General features: G+C 40.2%; 1 protein-coding gene across 7 annotated transcripts in view; it reads right to left on the bottom strand.

The window, feature by feature from the left end:
• The window catches only part of Ythdc1 (YTH domain containing 1), a 78676-nt gene that overhangs the window by 49789 nt on the left and 12028 nt on the right, over nt 1-16859 (bottom strand). For 6 of the 7 annotated variants that reach the window (XR_011225784.1, XR_011225783.1, XR_011225781.1 and 3 more), the window contains exons 7-9: nt 13106-13223; nt 11869-11953; nt 9961-10172 (exon numbers count right to left, since the gene is read on the bottom strand). Coding sequence is in view for 2 of the 7 variants with exons in the window: in XM_069317976.1 (XP_069174077.1) it covers nt 9961-10172; nt 11869-11953; nt 13106-13223 (415 nt within the window). In the remaining 5 variants the exon portion in view is untranslated. Of the gene's footprint in view, nt 1-7220; nt 7520-8647; nt 10173-11868; nt 11954-13105; nt 13224-16859 lie in introns of those variants that run through there. The other variant, XR_011225785.1, reaches the window with a different exon arrangement.

Below are 16859 nucleotides of genomic sequence, written 5' to 3'. Positions count from 1 at the left end.
AAGATCCTCATTTTTGCCGTATCTGAGTACCTGGAATTTATCACCATTAAACATCATGTTATTTTCTGATGCCCAATCGAAAACTTTGTTAATATCTGTTTGTAGTTTATCATTGTCTTCAGCAGAGATAATTTTCATGCTGATTTTTGTATCATCTGCAAAGGATGACACGAAGCTGTGACTTGTGTTTTTGTCTATACTGTATCTGATATGAGAATAAGGAACAGCAGTGGTGCAAGGACTGTGCCTTGAGGTACAGAGCTTTTAACTGCGCTCGGACTCAATTTTACTTGATTGACTGTTACTCTGTGTTCTGTTCGACAGGAAATTGAGTATCCAGCGTCCTACTTTACCAGTTATACCCATTGACCTCATTTTGTGTGCAATCACTCCATGGTCACATTTGTCGAATGCCTTTGCAAAATCTGTGTATACGACATCTGCATTATGTTTTTCCTCTAATGCCTCAGTGATTTTGTCATAGTGGTCAAATAGCTATGAGAGGCATGATCTCCCTGCTCTAAATCTATGTTGGCCTGGATTGTGGAGGTCATTGGTTTCCATGAATCTAGTGACCTGACTCCTGATCACTCTTTCAAATACTTTTATTATGTGGGACGTTAGTGCAACTGGTCTATAATTCTTTCCCAATGCTTTGCTACTACCACCCTTGTGTAGAAGGGCAGTGTCTGCTGCTTTAAGCGCATCTGGTATCTCCCGTGTCCAAGCTCTTCCTCCACACTATACTTTGTGCCTGTGCTACTGGCACTTTGCATTTCTTTATAAATATTGAATTCCATGAGTCTGGACCCGGGGCTGAGTGCATGGGCATATTGTCAATTTCTCTTTCAAAATCTGCCACGCTCGTGTTGATATCAGTTATATTTACAGGTGTTAGAGTATCATTCATAAAGAAATTGTCCGAATCTTCCACTTTCATGCTGAGTATCGGAGTGCTAAACATGTCTTCATACTGCTTTTTTAAGATTTCACTAATTTCTTTGTCATCCTCAGTGTATGAACCTTCACTAATACGAATAGGTCCAATACTGGCAGTGGTTTTCGCTTTTGATTTAGCATATGTGAAGAAATATTTTGGGTTTTTCTTTATTTCTTGAATTGCTTTCTGTTCTAGTTGCCTTTCTTCAGTCTGATAGGAATGCTTCAGTCTCTGTTCGATTTCTTCAATCTCCCTATATAAATTATGTCTTCTCTGTATGGAGAGTCGTGTCTGCTTAAGCATTTCCATAATTTCTTCCTCCTTATGTAATGTCGTCTGCGTTCTCTTTCTACATTGGACCTCTTTCTGGCTTTCCTCAAAGGAACATGTTTCAGACAGACTTCATATGCTTCAGACATCAGTTTTTCTATTCCCTGTGTAGGATTTTTATTTATTAGAACATTTTCCCATTGAATGTTTCTAAGTTCCCTGTTTATTTTCTCCCAGTCTATCCTCTTATTATTAAAATTGAATTTATTGAATAGCCCTTCTCGCTTGTTGTTTCTCTTGGGCCTACTACCGTTATTAATGTTAGTTTGCACTTCAATGAGCTTGTGGTCCGAGTACGTAGTGTCTGAGACAGTAATGTCTCTGATTAGCTCCTCATTGTTCGTGAATATCAGGTCCAGCGTGCTTTCGTGCCTAGTTGGTTCTGTAATCTGCTGACTGAGCGAGAATTTGTCACAGAATCTCAGTAGTTCTCTGACCTGTGGTTGGTTATTTCCAGGTTGACTTCCTGCTATGATGTTATTGTTTACTATTCTCCATTTTAAACTGGGTAGATTGAAGTCTCCAAGGAAGATGATATCTGGTACTGGGTTTGCTAGTTTATCAAGGATATTCTCTATTTTGTGGATCTGTTCAGTGAATTCCTCAACTGTTGCATCTGGCGGTTTGTATATTAAAATAATAAGTAGATTCATATTTTCTACCTTGATTCCAAGTACCTCTACCACCTCATTGGACGAGTTCAGGAGCTTTGTGCATGCCAGCTCCTCTTTAATATACAGATCTACTTCTCCACTTGACCTAATTACTCTGTCACATCTATGTATAGATTATAATTCAGAATCCACATTTCACTATCCATGTGGTCTTTTGTGTGGGTTTCTGTAAATGCACCAAATATTGAGTTAGATTCTATTAGGAGGACATTTATGAACTTAACTTTATTTCTTGATTTTGGTTTCAAGCCTTGTATGTTTGCATATATGAATGATTTCCCACATTGCGTGTCACTTTTGGTGGGCTTTGGTAGTTCTCCCCCCACTCTACCCCGGTCCAGGGTGTGTTGTTTTGGAAGTGATTCATCCAGTTTTGGTAGTAGGACGGGTGTTGTGTGGTGTAGTACCTGTGTGCTTGTTGTTAATTTGTATTCCAGTCTTGTGGGTATCTCCGTTCCCCTCTGTAATCCTGTAGTGGTTCCATCCGACTGTTCCTCTCTCTTATATTTACTACTCTGTTTCTGCCTTCCTCTAAAAAATTTCCAGTAGTGTCATATTGATCTTTCCGTCTATAACGCTGTGTACCTCTCACGTGGAATTCCAGACACTGAAGATTGTAGCATTTTTGTCCCTAATTGAAAATTGACATAATTTAGGGTGAAAAGATCTACACCCTGTTCCAAAACAGCATATACCCCTCCCCAACATGTTCCTGCATTTTCGAGGATGCAGAAAATTGCATTTTGCTCCTACAGTAATTTTCCATATTTGCATATTCCTTTAGCGTAGAATTTGCAAGTCCCTGTTGAATTTGCAAGTTGAATTTGCATGCAGCCCAGCATACTGAGAACACCTGGCCATCACACCACCACACACAGCTGGCACAACCACAAAGGCAAAAGCCAGACAGGAAAGCGAGGCCATAGGTGACTTCTGACCACCATGCACATCAGTCAAGAACTGGGGTGGTGAGCCACCTGCTCGCCTGAGCGGGCTCCCCCTTTCCCACCCCCTTTCAGGGGAAGGGGGGGGATCTCCGTATTCCCTCTATTTCAGCAATCTCTCCTGCTCTGAAGGGGAAAGTGAGCACAGAGATTACTCAAGCTGGGACAGCACAAGTGATTTGAAGAGAAGAAACATTGTGATGGGATCTCTGGATTTGAAAGTTCTCGTAATCCATCCTATCACTTTTCTGGCTGACGCAATGTTTGCTTGGTTATGCTCCCTAAACGTTAGGTCGTCAGACATCATTATTCCTAAATTCTTTACATGCTGTTTTCCTACTATTCTCATTTCCTCATTCTCCTCTAGATTATAATGCACTGCATATTTTATTTCCAAAAGGACATGGTTGATCTTACACAAGGAAGAAAGTTACTGGACTCAACTTGAATCCAGTAAGTACTAAAAATCATGCTTTATCTGCTCTTACTACAATCTCTCTCATTGTCATAATGAGTCTCTCTCATTTGTCGTCCAGCTCCTCCTTTGTCCCTGTGTTGCTTGCTGGTGGAGTGTAAGCACTTATGATTACTAACTTATCATCCTCATTACAAATCTCCAGATCCATTGTGTCAACTTATTGTGGGTTGTTGATTATTAATTCTCTTACCTTCAAGTGGTCTTTCACCAGAACACCAACTCCTCTGCCAATTTTAATTTTTCTTTCTCATTTCCAAATTGGGTATCCCCTCGCAAGTACAGCATCATTTAAAATACAGGATTATCATCAATTTCATCTCTGTTAGTGCAGCAATCTCTGGCATCTTAAGCCAGAGATTTATTATATACTGTACATTATTTGGCTCCAGTACAGTATTTCTTGTCTCACTCCATCAATGTTAGTATGTATGATTTTTAGGAACATGTTTCTCCTACCATGTCCTTTAATCCCCCTTGCTTTAATGATTTTGTTATTTTGCTTTCATGTGCCATTTTAAAAGCTTCCTGATTCCTATCACCTTGTAGAAAAATATTTTATTTCTTACTCATTCCCACCCTCATTAAGTGTTTTGCTTCAGCAAAGTTCCTTTGAAAAGTGCCATAAAAACCTCCGTGCTGCACGGCTTTTATTGTTACATCCTGGTGGTGCACAGAAATTGAAGCATTCCCAAAAGTTTTTCAGGTTTGCTGAACCAAAAGGTTGGTTTAGTGACATTGGTTCTGATACAAGTAGCATAGATGAATCAAATGTCTGCGGTTATATCCAAAATCACTGTTGGAGTAGTAGTTTTGTTACACAGGATCTTCCTATTCAAAAACCATGCTGTCTGTCTGTCAGTATGTCATTACTCTCCAGGTGTTCTACCCATTTGGTTTTAACTATTTTTTTCTAGTGTTTTGACTACCACGTTTGTCAATGATACGGGTCTATAACTTAGACGGTCTTCTCGGCTACCACTTTTATAGATTGGAACCGTTTGTCTTTTTCCATACATCTGCTAAGATTCCTGTGTGGAATGAAAGACACAAGGATGTCTGAAATATTAACTGGAGTGGAATGTTCAGCTCAGTTGCACATTCTCGCAGCACCCAAGGTGAAACTCCATCAGGTCCAACTGCTTTATTTCTGCCTAGCCCCTCGAGTAATTTTTTTTTCACTTCTCGAGATACCTCTATGTATTCTATGATGTGCTCTGGAACTGGCATTGAGTCTGGCTCTCTGAAATCCACATTTTGTACAAACTCCCTTTGTAACTGTTCATTTACTGCCATCTTTATATATATATATTATATATATATATATATATATATATATATATATATATATATATATATATATATATGTATGTATATATATATATATATGTATGTATATATATATATATATGTATGTATACACATATATCACCCCTATTCTTTTAGTATGTATATATATATATATATATATATACTAATATATATATATATATATATATATATATATATACTAATATATATATATATATATATACTAATATATATATATATATATATATATATATATATATATAGTGGTACCTCGGAATGCGAGTGTCCCTGTATGCGAGTTTTTCGGAAGACGAGCAGGATTTACTCCAAAAATATGTCTCGGAAGGTGAGGGTTACCTCGGAACACGAGTTTGTTGATACGTGTACAGGCCGACTGGCGCGTGGTGGCATGGCAATCGCGCCTCAGTTTACCAGTGTCTCGTGTCCAGTGACTATCCCACCTGAATTCTTCACAAGGATTTACAGTTTTTTATCGGTTTTTTGGCCATTTGAGCATAAAAGTTGTCATTATATATCTTGCCATGGGTCTCAAGAAAGCCATTGGTAAGGTTCAACCTAAGAAAATAGCTGTGAGTAGAGGCAGTAGAGGATGTCCCTTCTTGATTAAGAAAATGTGTGAAGTATGGGAAGAACTGCAAAGTTTTGTTGAAAAAACTCACCCAGATAAAGCTGTAGCAGGCCGTTGCATTGACCTTTTAAATGATAATGTGATGTCTTACTACAGACAAGTGTTAAAATGTAGGGAAAAACAAGTGTTATTAGATAAATTCTTAGTAAAACAAGCAAGTCCTAGTGGTATGCAGGCAAAATGTGCCAGAGTGTGCATACCAGTGAAGTCCTCACTGCCTGATGTGATAATGGAAGGGGACTCCCCTTCCAAACAGTAACTCCTCTCTTCCTCCCACCTCCTCACCATCTTCCATACGCCTACAGCATTCAACAGCAAGGTAAGTAATAACTTGAACATAGTTTTGTAGGTTTATTTAGATGAATTAGGTATAAAAATTTAGTTTGATGTGGGGTTTTTGGGGTAGTCAGGAACGGATTAATTCATTTCCCTTTATTTCTTATGGAGAAATTAGCTTCGGAATGCGAGTTTTCGGAATACGAGGCGTCTCCAGGAACCAATTAAACTCTTAAACTGAGGTATGCCTGTATATATATACACACTAGTATATATATACTGTATTTTTTTTTTCCTAATAGGGGTACCACCTCTGGTGCAAGTGTAGGGACCCATAGCCTCGGAGAAGAAAATAAAGAGTACCCAGAAAAGACCTTGTGGATCCTCACTGAACACTTTGATATTTTCTCTCCTATCACCCCTATTCTTTTAGTATGTGTAAATATATCTAACTTAATTGTATTTTAAAATTTCATTACACAAAGAGGGTTACAACATTTGTTACATGCATGGTACAAGGCCACTTGTCACGATTATATATATATTAAATCTTAACTTTCTTTTAAAATGATTCAGTTTTATGAAGAAAATTCTAAATTATTAATAAAATATTTTAAAACAATTGTTATTAAGCAAAATTCTTTGTTTTCTTATTAAATACCTTTTATAGTATAGGCAATAGGTATTTTTTTCCCACGGACCTAGAATGTACTGCACCTGGCCATGTGACCGCATTGTTTACTGTGAACTCGCGTGGCTGAGAGCAATGTCTCAGAATATTAGCCAGAGAAAATCAGATTCAGACAAAAATAGATAAATTCATGATTTCAACGGTTCGTGAAAGCACCCACTGGGAATTCAACAAGTCATGCAGCATCCGCTGGCAACGAGTGCCCTACAAGCTATGCTGCACCCACCGATGCTGAATTCCCATCAACAAGTCGTGCAGCCTCCGCCGGCAACGAATACTCTGCAAGATATGCTGCACCCGCCAATGCTGAATTCCTATCAATTAGTTGTGCAGCCTCCACCGGCAACGAATGCTCTGCAAGATATGCTGCACCCGCCAATGCTGAATTCCCATCGACAAGTCATGGAGCATCCGCCAGCAACGAATGCTCAACATGCCATGTTGGACCCGCTGATGCTGAATTTCCATCAGAAGTCGTATAGCCTCCACTAACGATATAAAATATGATTGAAAGGAATATAAATTAGTGTAAAAAGTGTTAATAGAGTACAGTATTGTAAGTGTTAATGATTATTTAAGTCTTGACAAAAAGATACTGTAGAATGTAAATATACAGTAGAAATAATTTTCAATTGTGAATTAGAATTAGAACTCGTGTGAATTAGTAGTAAGGCTAGCTGTTGTGTGAAGTGAATGCCTGAAAATAAGTGTACATACAGTATGTACCCAGTATACAGTACTGAACAATATAAAACAAGCGCTGCAGAGGATGACGTAATCTTCACAGCTTCGTAATCTTCAGCTTCATTAAAAGTAAGTCAATTTACCAATTTTATTATAGTATTACAACATATTAATTGTTTTTTTCTACAAAAGCTACATATTGGTCTCTGCAAATGTATATTCTATCATTAGGAGAGAAAAGGCGAGCTCAAAATATTTTGTCTTGGCTAGCTCTCAGTGACAAGGCTCGATCGCCATTGTTATGGCCTGGCCGCCACAGCCTGTGTCATAACATTAAAAATACATTACCTGCACTGTTCAGGGTAAAACAAAACACATCTCTAAAATTTTATTGAGAAAATATTGACAATCACTGATTGATACACGAAATATTTTGCAATACAAAGAAATGAACAAATTTTTTCCCACCCATCTGGACTTGATCCGACCGTGTTCACACATCATCCATGCAGCAGCCACCAGCTGGCATAATCGTCGGCGTGGCACTAAATTGGAACACAATTACACAAAGAATTTGATTTAATTTTAGTTATACAGTATAAAGTATATCCTACCTGAATGTTACTTGAAAAATTACCCGACTCGACTTAACTTCGGAAATAACGGAGCTCCGGAAATAACGACCAGGGTACAGCCCCATATAGGCCGTTAAATTGAGTGGACACTGTATTTTTGTAAAATGTCTCGATGAATAGTGATGATGATTATTTTAAAGTTTCTTAGCACTCGTCAACTTGTATTCCATACTTATTATTTCTAATTTTTGGTGCACTAATACCCCCCCCACTTGCTGGGTTGTGAGACGTTTCTCTGCCAGTGTGTCACTGTTCCATCCCAGTCTACACACTAATATGCCCACTCAATCCTCCTTACTTAAAACTCCATCTACAAATATTTTCAACACCTACATCCATCCTTCTTTCTCTTTCAAAACTTTCCTTATTCAATACATTTGATGACCTCTGTAAATATTTGTAGTTTCTCATCTTTTTCGTACTCATGAAATTTATATTGATGCACAATCTTTTGGATTAGATTCTAATTCCTATCTGTCTTCATCTCCAGAGCCAAGCAAACTACTACTTCCCATATTTTGTCCTGTTAATTCATTTATATCTTTACAGTACTTTGCTTTGGTAGTAAATCTCTTTCTGCATCCCATTATTAATATTCAGTTTTATTGAAATTTTCATAGTGGAGGGCCATATAATCAGTCAGTATATGGCATGTAATTCTCATCAATGAGCATCTCAAAGGCAAAATGGCAATTCATTATGATATCATGAAAACAGGAAAGAGCTTAAAGACACTATCTATTAGAGTCTGAGGATTCAACACAATAATCATAACATTCCAGCAAGGACATTCAAGAAATGTTCGAATTAAAAAATCAATAATACACGATTTCAAAGACAAAGAAAACTTATACTTCCAAAGAATTTCTGATTACCTCTTGACCAGGCATAAAAATTATATGCATTTTAGTTCAAATATCATCAGAATGGAAATACATACGAAGTTGAAATTACTAGCCCTGAAAAGTGTCATATATGAAACTATATAAAATATATATATATAAATATATATATAATAAAATGTTGTGCTGTACTCACCATGTGATGATGAAGTGTTGTGTAGACATTGGGTGAGGATAAGTACGGATGTCAGGGATTTGCCCTCTTGTGGTCTTGAATATAACGCAATGCACCACTATTTCGCATGTAATTTCATTTTAATTCACTTTCACTTCCACTAATCACTTCTCACTCTCACTAATATCCCATCACTATTTCATTAGCCAGGCAAATACTCTCTTTTAGATCAATTAATCAGCACTGGGATACTGCCGCCTATAATCTCTGGTTTAAGCTTTATCAAATCTCCAACACACTTAGTCCTGAATGCTTGAGCGAGTCCATGCAAGATACTACCTTACCAACAAGTTTATGACCAATACCTTACAGCTAAGCCGAGTCCACATGGTTGGGCCTGGCTCTGTGCCAACCTGCTAGTGAGTGTCACCTACTGCTGGTACGTGGACTTGAGCCAACCATTCACTACTTTCACGAAGTTCGTTATACTAATATTTGGATGTAAGTCCCTCAAGATACAGTGATGGACAAGTCCACAGGGTGTTAACTTTTACCAGCTTTACAATACACACTTGTCTACCTTTTAAGTTCTAATCATCAAAAGGAAATTCCTAGTCTATGCCTGCTCTTTAGAACCAAGTAACAAAGTTCTTCATAACTGTAGTTATATAAGAATGATGAGGAGGTACGCACTGCACTGGTATGTTTGTGTGCTAGGTGTGTCACTCACTAGCCAGGTTGTGTGAGAGAGAAAGGGACAGAGTCCTGTGAGAGGATAAGGGTCCTCAGCACCGGGGTGAGAGACAGAGCGGTAACAAGACACTGAGTGAGTGAGTGGGGCGGGGCCACTTGGGGCCTGACCTGTCTCACACGTTTACCCTCATACCAGTAGTAGCGGCTGTGGCACGCCGCCGCTCACCAACAGAAAGCGAGTCCTTTTACTGCACTGATGGAGCTGGAGAATAACCTGATGCCCACTGCCACTGTTACTAATCTGAAAACTCAGGTTTCCTGTAGTCTCACTCAGTAATGCATCTCGCAGGAACTAACAGCAGGAATAATGTTGTGTTGTGAATGATCTGTTTAATAACTTGTAGGATATACATAATCTAACATGAGTGAAGTTAGTGAGTTGGAGTGAATGTTTGTGTCAATCTGGTTTTGTTTGCTTAAGCCACCAATCAACTAAATGAAACAATTTTTGTGTAAAAAGTAGTGAAAACTGTAGTTCTGGTTGTGGCATAAACTGAGGAGATACATTAAGTATCAGTGGCAGTATCAGCAAAATGCAGGCTTCTCCATTTCGAGACTCAACTCCCGTGGTAGTGACGCACCTGAAGCCAATGTCCCCCCGACCTCTGAAGCTTCCACGTTCTCTGGGACGGCCTCGGCGGTCTCCTGTTGATTGTAGCGGCCGACGAAGTGGACCCCTAGCATGGGCCACTCGAGCAGCACGTTTACTCTTGTGCAAAACAGGTGTGAGATTAATTCCTTCATCTTTGGGAAAGAGTCGACACAGTTCCTCTGCTACACGTGGTTCAATTTCCTGAAAAATTTAAAAGAGCATTTGTATCTACATTTTTATTCATAATAAAGTATAACAATCTTTCCACAAATTACACATATATGGATAAATTTTGCTGCCTAATAAAACTTTCACTATTGATATAAATCTATACCAAGTACAATTAAAAACAGATACCGTATTAATAAAATGTGACTGTTTTTTATGGTTTATATACTGTTGCACTGACAATACTTATTTCAAGTTTATGAATGAGATGGAAGTCTTGGAAGAAAATAAAGTGCCAATAAGTAAATTATTTCATGTTGTTCCCACAAGGATCAGAACAGTAAACCATGAAACTGAATAATTTGGAGAGAGTAAATTTCACAAAAAACAAAAGTTGATTCACTTGTTGAGAGCAGATTTACCTAAACCAATGGACATCCCTCAAACTAACAAGAAGCCTGATTGAGGGGGCCCAGTCAAAGATAAACCACACCAAATTTCCACAAAGCTTGCCAGGGCCTGAAGGTAAAGACACCCAGGCAATAGGGACACTCACTGGATGAATTGACACTGAATGCAGCACAAAAGGTTTCGGCAGATTGCTGTATATACAAGCATGTGAACCCTAGGGCACTGGTTAATCAATAATCCCAGAACCCCCCCCAACCTCAGAGCCTCGCAGAGGACTGAGTAGATGGAGACGGAATGTTCAAGGTGAGGAAGAGCAGAATGAAGGAATAAAATGGAAACTGAAGACACAGACAGCAAAAGAAATTTCTTCTGTTTAAGAGTTGTAAATAAATGAAACTGCTAGATGAGGATGCCGTCGAGGCCAATTCGGTACCTTACGAGCACATCCAAGCGAGTACACACCCTGTAATTGTATCAGTGCATGACTTAAGCTTACGGTAACATATTTGCTGAAATTAACATAAATGCATAACTGAAAAATACAGCGTTGAATGTAATGAAACACCATTTTCTGGGTGAGCCCCGGAGGCTCCCAAGAGCTATCGGGCTAATGTGTGATATATTAGACCGGGGGCATTAGTCTATGCAGTTTGACCTACCAGGGACCAGGTGCCTAACTCTGGACGATGGCAGATAAGGAAAAAACCCAACTACAGGGAGGGTTTTCCAGGACCATTGCTCCCTGCAAGCTCTCTGAGGGTGGCCAGGTTTTGGCTCGTGGTCCCCGGTAGGTCGAACTCCATAGACTAATGCCCCGTTCTAATATATCACACATTAGCCATAGCTCCAGGGAGCGGAAGGGGCTCCCCACAGAAAGAACAAATTTTCTTCTACATTTTTTTAAGTGCATAACCCCCTTGCTTGTAGTTCCTCTGAATACATTGCAAAAAGCTTCTTTAGTATCTGACAATAAGTAGCAGTTCATTAACTCCATCCACATTATACCTTTTTTTTTTCAATGACTCCTGCAGGATAAAAATTACACTTCAGTGTTACATGGAACAAGAACGAGTGTTAAACATACCTATGCCTTCACTTACCAAACTATACAAGAAGGGAATTTAAAAAGTTTGTTTTACGTGTCTACATACTGCAATAAAATAATATGTATAACATTTTCTTTATGAAAATACTGAGGCCATTTAATTTACATGAAACTTAACACTAAAGTCACAATGAACATTTGTAACCTATAGTGTACATTTTGAACTTCACAAGACTGAAATAAGGATTAAGAGCATGTGAATTATATCCATACCTGACCATCTCTGCCAATCTTAACTGGTTTGCCCTCATTCCAAGGATTATAAAGATGTTGTGTTTTAGTGAAGGACAAATCTCTCCTGAAAAACAGAAAATATAACAACATATTGAATCACTGAAAGGAGATCAAAAAAGGTATTCGTGCCTCTCACCACACTGCATCACCTGAGAAATACATCATCCGCCCTGCCACATTATCTCCAGATGCCCACACTAATCACACCCTTACAGCACCTTTTGCACCTCAAAGTCCAACAGGATTCGAGCCCTGGCCAAAGAAGGATGCGCGGGCACATATCTGCACTGAAGGAAAAGGTTGTTGAAGACAATTCCATCCACAACTTAACAAAATAGTAAGCGGGCAAAAACGTGAAAGGGATTTAATAAAATGAATTTAATATCAAAATTAATTGAAATTTTATGAAAAAAGGATTAAAAAGTTAATATATTTTAAATTGTATATAACTGTGATGAGTAATGCAATGTTTTCTGTGTTTCTTATTTTCTTACATTTTGTACATTAAGGATCACTTTTTGAGTAAAAAGGAATTGGCTATGCTTCAAATGAGCTAGTGTTGCAATATTAACTTTATTTAAAATAAGAATACACATTTTAATTTATTGTTTCGTCCACAATTAAAGCATGTATATCTGTATGCATAATGAGATGTTTTCACTTTTCAGGTATTTTCCAGAAGATTAAGCTGGACTTACCAACTGTTTTCCATTCTTAAATCATTCTATTATATTATTAATACTTTACCATGCTCATAATATAAAGCATTAATTTTACAAACTACAATACGAATAATTTCAGAAAAAAGGTCTCCAACTATATTTTGAAAAAGATTCGGAATTGGAATTGATAATCACATCGGAATCAAGACTTTTTAGTGGAAGGTATTGTATTGGAATTGCACAAATTGTTAGTATTGTCCCTTTACTATGAACACAGCAGAAGTATACAATGCAATATAAACAGTGCTGAAATAGGGCCTTGAAAGACTTGACATGAATTAAACATTCCAATCCAAAACTATTGTGAATGGATAAATAGATGCAATTTCCTCGGTGAAAACTGCAGGTTGTATGCTAGCCAGAACAAAATTAGGACCTAATACTGTATTGTGTCTATAGATTACATATTAATATGCTCAGTAGATAGGGGATCCTACCTGGACAATTATAGTTTTCTAAGAATAAAAAGGCTACACAAAATCACTTCAACTCACCTAGAGATCCAGTCCAGTTCAAAAACTCCTCCAAGGGCACGTGCTGATAATCCTGGTGGTAAAACCCATGTAACAGGAGGAAGGTCTCTTCGAGATTCACCAGCAAGTCGCGCAAACCCTGAGACATAAACCTAGATGTAGTTTCACCATAGCAGATCAAGATAATTATCCCCAAGTCATCATGTAACAGGATACAAAAATAGTGTTAAAATAAAGTACTGAATGCAATGAAGTGACATTTTCTGGTATGTCTCTAGCTTACTAATGCCTGCTCACTAGAACCATCAAGCCTAAAATTCATGCTAGGCCTCTAAGACCCAAGCAGCCTGACTGGGAAACAGGACTAGAATGTAGTCCTTTCCACAAGGCAACGGCAAGGGGAACTTGGGAATTAGAACTCTACCCAAAACCGAGGAAAATCAAAGAAATGCTTTATACTTGTCATTTGCTAATTCTATAGGGGAATAAAAAACCAGCGTTGAATATAATGAAATGCCATTTTCCGAGTGAGCCCCGCAGGCTCCCTGGAGCTATCGGGCTAATATGAGAATCATTAGAACGTGGCATTAGTCTATGGAGTCAGTCTACCAGGGACTGGAGGGAAGGAGGGTTGCCAGGGAGCCTCCGGGGCTCACCCAGAAAATGCTGTATCGTTACATTCAATGCTGGTTTTCTGTGGGAGCCCCTTTGGCACCAAGGAACCACATAACCAAAAATAAGTCAAAGAGGGACCTACTTGGATGGTGGCCGCTACACATTCCTCAACGCGAAGTTAAGACAACAGGCTGCAACCTGCAAGAATGCCCAAGCCCAGGAACATTAACCAAATATTGGGTGGCCAGGACCCTGTTCGACCTCCAAAAACCCCATGCTCGAATATCAACCCAAGACATGTTGCCAAACACGGCAGCCAAAGCAGCAAACTTCCTAACGTCATGGGCATGAGGATAGACCGCAGGCTGGCTAGACTTAATAACTCTGTGGACAAAATGGGAAACCCGAGCCCTGGAACAGGGAACGAGTGGAAACTGGATCAACCCAAAGCTCATCCCCAGCCACAGAAGCCGAAGTGCGCAGGTAACGGCGAAAAGCCGCAACCAGACACAAGACATGATGCTCTCACGGCCTGACCAACCAATTATCAATAACCCAAGGACCCCTCTGGAAAGCCGCCGTCTCATTCTTCACCAGAAAAGAAGGAGAAGGCTGCAATCAAACAAACCGACTACCAGGCCCTAAGGAGCAGAAACCCCTGCACCAGAGGATAGCATGAAGCTCACCGACCCAGCCCCTAGATGCCAATGCCAACAGAAACAGAGCCTTGGAAAAACAATCTTGAACCGAAGAGGCCACCACGAACTGTGGTGAAGAAAGATAGGAGAGCACCCTGTCCAAGGACCAGGACAGTTCAAGCGATGGTCCTGAAACAGTCAAGACTTCCCCAATACTGTACAGGGAAGAAGAACCGAACTTAAATAAGGACGGATTCATGATGGGGTGGAATTCGGTCTCGCAGGAGGTACACAGCAAGTGCCTCTTGAACCTCCTTGGGTGAGATTCGAGAGGCATAAAACCTCTGGAATGAAGGAGCCGAGGTACCCAAGGGAACCCGGACCCCAGGGAGGAGCTGATGGTAAATCATACTCATACAGGGAAGGGGGGTAAGAAAATCCCTCCCCTATCAATGAGAAACCCTGCAAAGAGGGCACTAACACCCAAGCAGGGTCAAAGGGGGCCCAAGGTCCCCAGGTCACTCCTCCCCAGCTTGGGATCCCCCAATTCGGGACCCGGGGCAGAGCCGGCCTCCAAACCCTCTACCCTTGAAGAAAAGGCGGAGTCCAGGGAAGAGGCTGAAAAGAAGGGGGGCCTGCTGGTAGGACACGGAAGCCTCAGAAGGCGGAACTGGCTCAAGTGCCTCCGTCCTCATCCCAAACGGGGCAGCCCCTAAACACTTTTGCGGTTCCAGAGCGATCTCTCCCCCTTTCCTAGTGGTTTTGGGCGTTACGCGGGAGTGCGCGGTAATACTGAAAAGTGTATACTCTTTTCAACTTTGTCACCTTAATTCTCGTCCTATGTTGTTCAATTTTGTATCAATGTGTTCGCAATAGAATGCTTTACAGGACTAAAAGCATACACACTCCAAAAGCCCAGCTTACCACCCGCAGCAAACAGAGTAAGAGCGAATTACCCGGGAGCGCACAAGAGCTATAAAATATGTACACTTTTTTTTCCCTTTGGTCACCTCAATTTTCGTCCTAGGTCTTTCATTTTGGTATCAATGGGTTCACAATACAATTCCCAACAGAAGTATATGCATATAATGTCAAAAGCCGTGGCACGCTCCACCCGCCGACGTGATGAAAGCAGGCCGTGGTTACCCAGAAGAGAGCAGGGAGGCGCGCCCAGCCTTCCATTAGAGCGTGCGGTAATGCTGAAAAGTGTATACTTTGTCATCTCAATTCTCGTTCTAGGTTTTTCAATTTGATATCAATGTGTTTGCAATAGAATTCTCTATGCAATTAAATACATATGAAGTCCGAAAGCCCGGTGTACCACCCACACCGAACAGAGAAAGTGAGAGCATGATACCCGGGAGCGCTAAAGAGCAGTGAAATGTGTACACTTTTTTCACTTGGTCACCTCAAGTCTCGTAATAGGTCTTTCATTTTGGTATCATTAAGATTGCAATAGCATTCCCTACAGGAGTATATGCATATATAAAGTAAAAAAGCCTGGCGTACCACCCACAGCAAACAGAGAAAGTGACAGCGCATTACCCCCATGAGCACTCATCAAGAGCAATAAAATGTGTTTACTTTTTTCAAATTTGTTACCTCAATTTTCGTCCTAGGTCTTTCATTTTGGTATCAACGTATTCGCAATGACATTCCCTACAAGAGTATAGGCATATAATGTCCAAAACCGTGGCGCGCCTCTCCCGCAACCAGGACGAAAGCAGACCAAATTTTGACGCCATACATTGTCATTAGTGGAAATAAGGTACTAAAATATTGACTCCATACTTCGTCATTAGTGGGCGAAAGTGTTAAGCTGCCCGAGTCTCACTACCAACTAAACCCTGTCCCGACTACAAAACCCTCAGACGTTTGGGAGCAGGAAGCAGGCAGGAAAGTGCAGGATGAGTAACAGAGGAAGGACCAGGGAGCCTGAACCAAAGTTGAAGTGACTAACGCCCCCAGGTCTGGGTCCTGGGAGCCGGGTCCTGCAAACCTAGCGCGTTGCATCAACCTAAATTTATCATGCAACACGGATACTGCCTGTACCCTAACAGTAATGTCATCAGAATATTACTGGAGGATAAGCAGAGAACACAATTAGCAAGACTCCGGATCAACAGTGTTGTCGACCCAACAGGCAGCACGACAAGAAGCAAAATCGACGACTGTCACCCCTGAGACAAGGGCACACAGCTATTTTCAAACCCACACGAGGTGGGTTGAAATTCGAAAGATGTATCCATAGGTCCACCGAGCCCCGACAGGGTTTTCCAGGGCCCGTAGGCTGACTGCTACGGGAAGCCCAGGCAAGGTGTTGCTAACCAGTTAAGAACCAAAGCTAACAAGGGGGGAGATCAAAACACCGAAACCCCATGCGACGTGTACAATCACGGAGGCCTAGCAGAGAGCCACCAATATATTGTAAGTGGAAACTATAGCCACACCAAGCAAGGAAAACCAAAAAACAAAAGAAAACCCCCACAAAATTTCAACATTCTCAGAGGAAACAGGATCCA

This window comes from Procambarus clarkii, chromosome 89, assembly GCF_040958095.1.
Source record: "Procambarus clarkii isolate CNS0578487 chromosome 89, FALCON_Pclarkii_2.0, whole genome shotgun sequence".
In the NCBI taxonomy this organism is placed as follows: domain Eukaryota; kingdom Metazoa; phylum Arthropoda; class Malacostraca; order Decapoda; family Cambaridae; genus Procambarus; species Procambarus clarkii.
The sequence above is the reverse complement of the archived record's forward strand: the minus strand, read 5'-3'. Positions and strand labels throughout refer to the sequence as shown.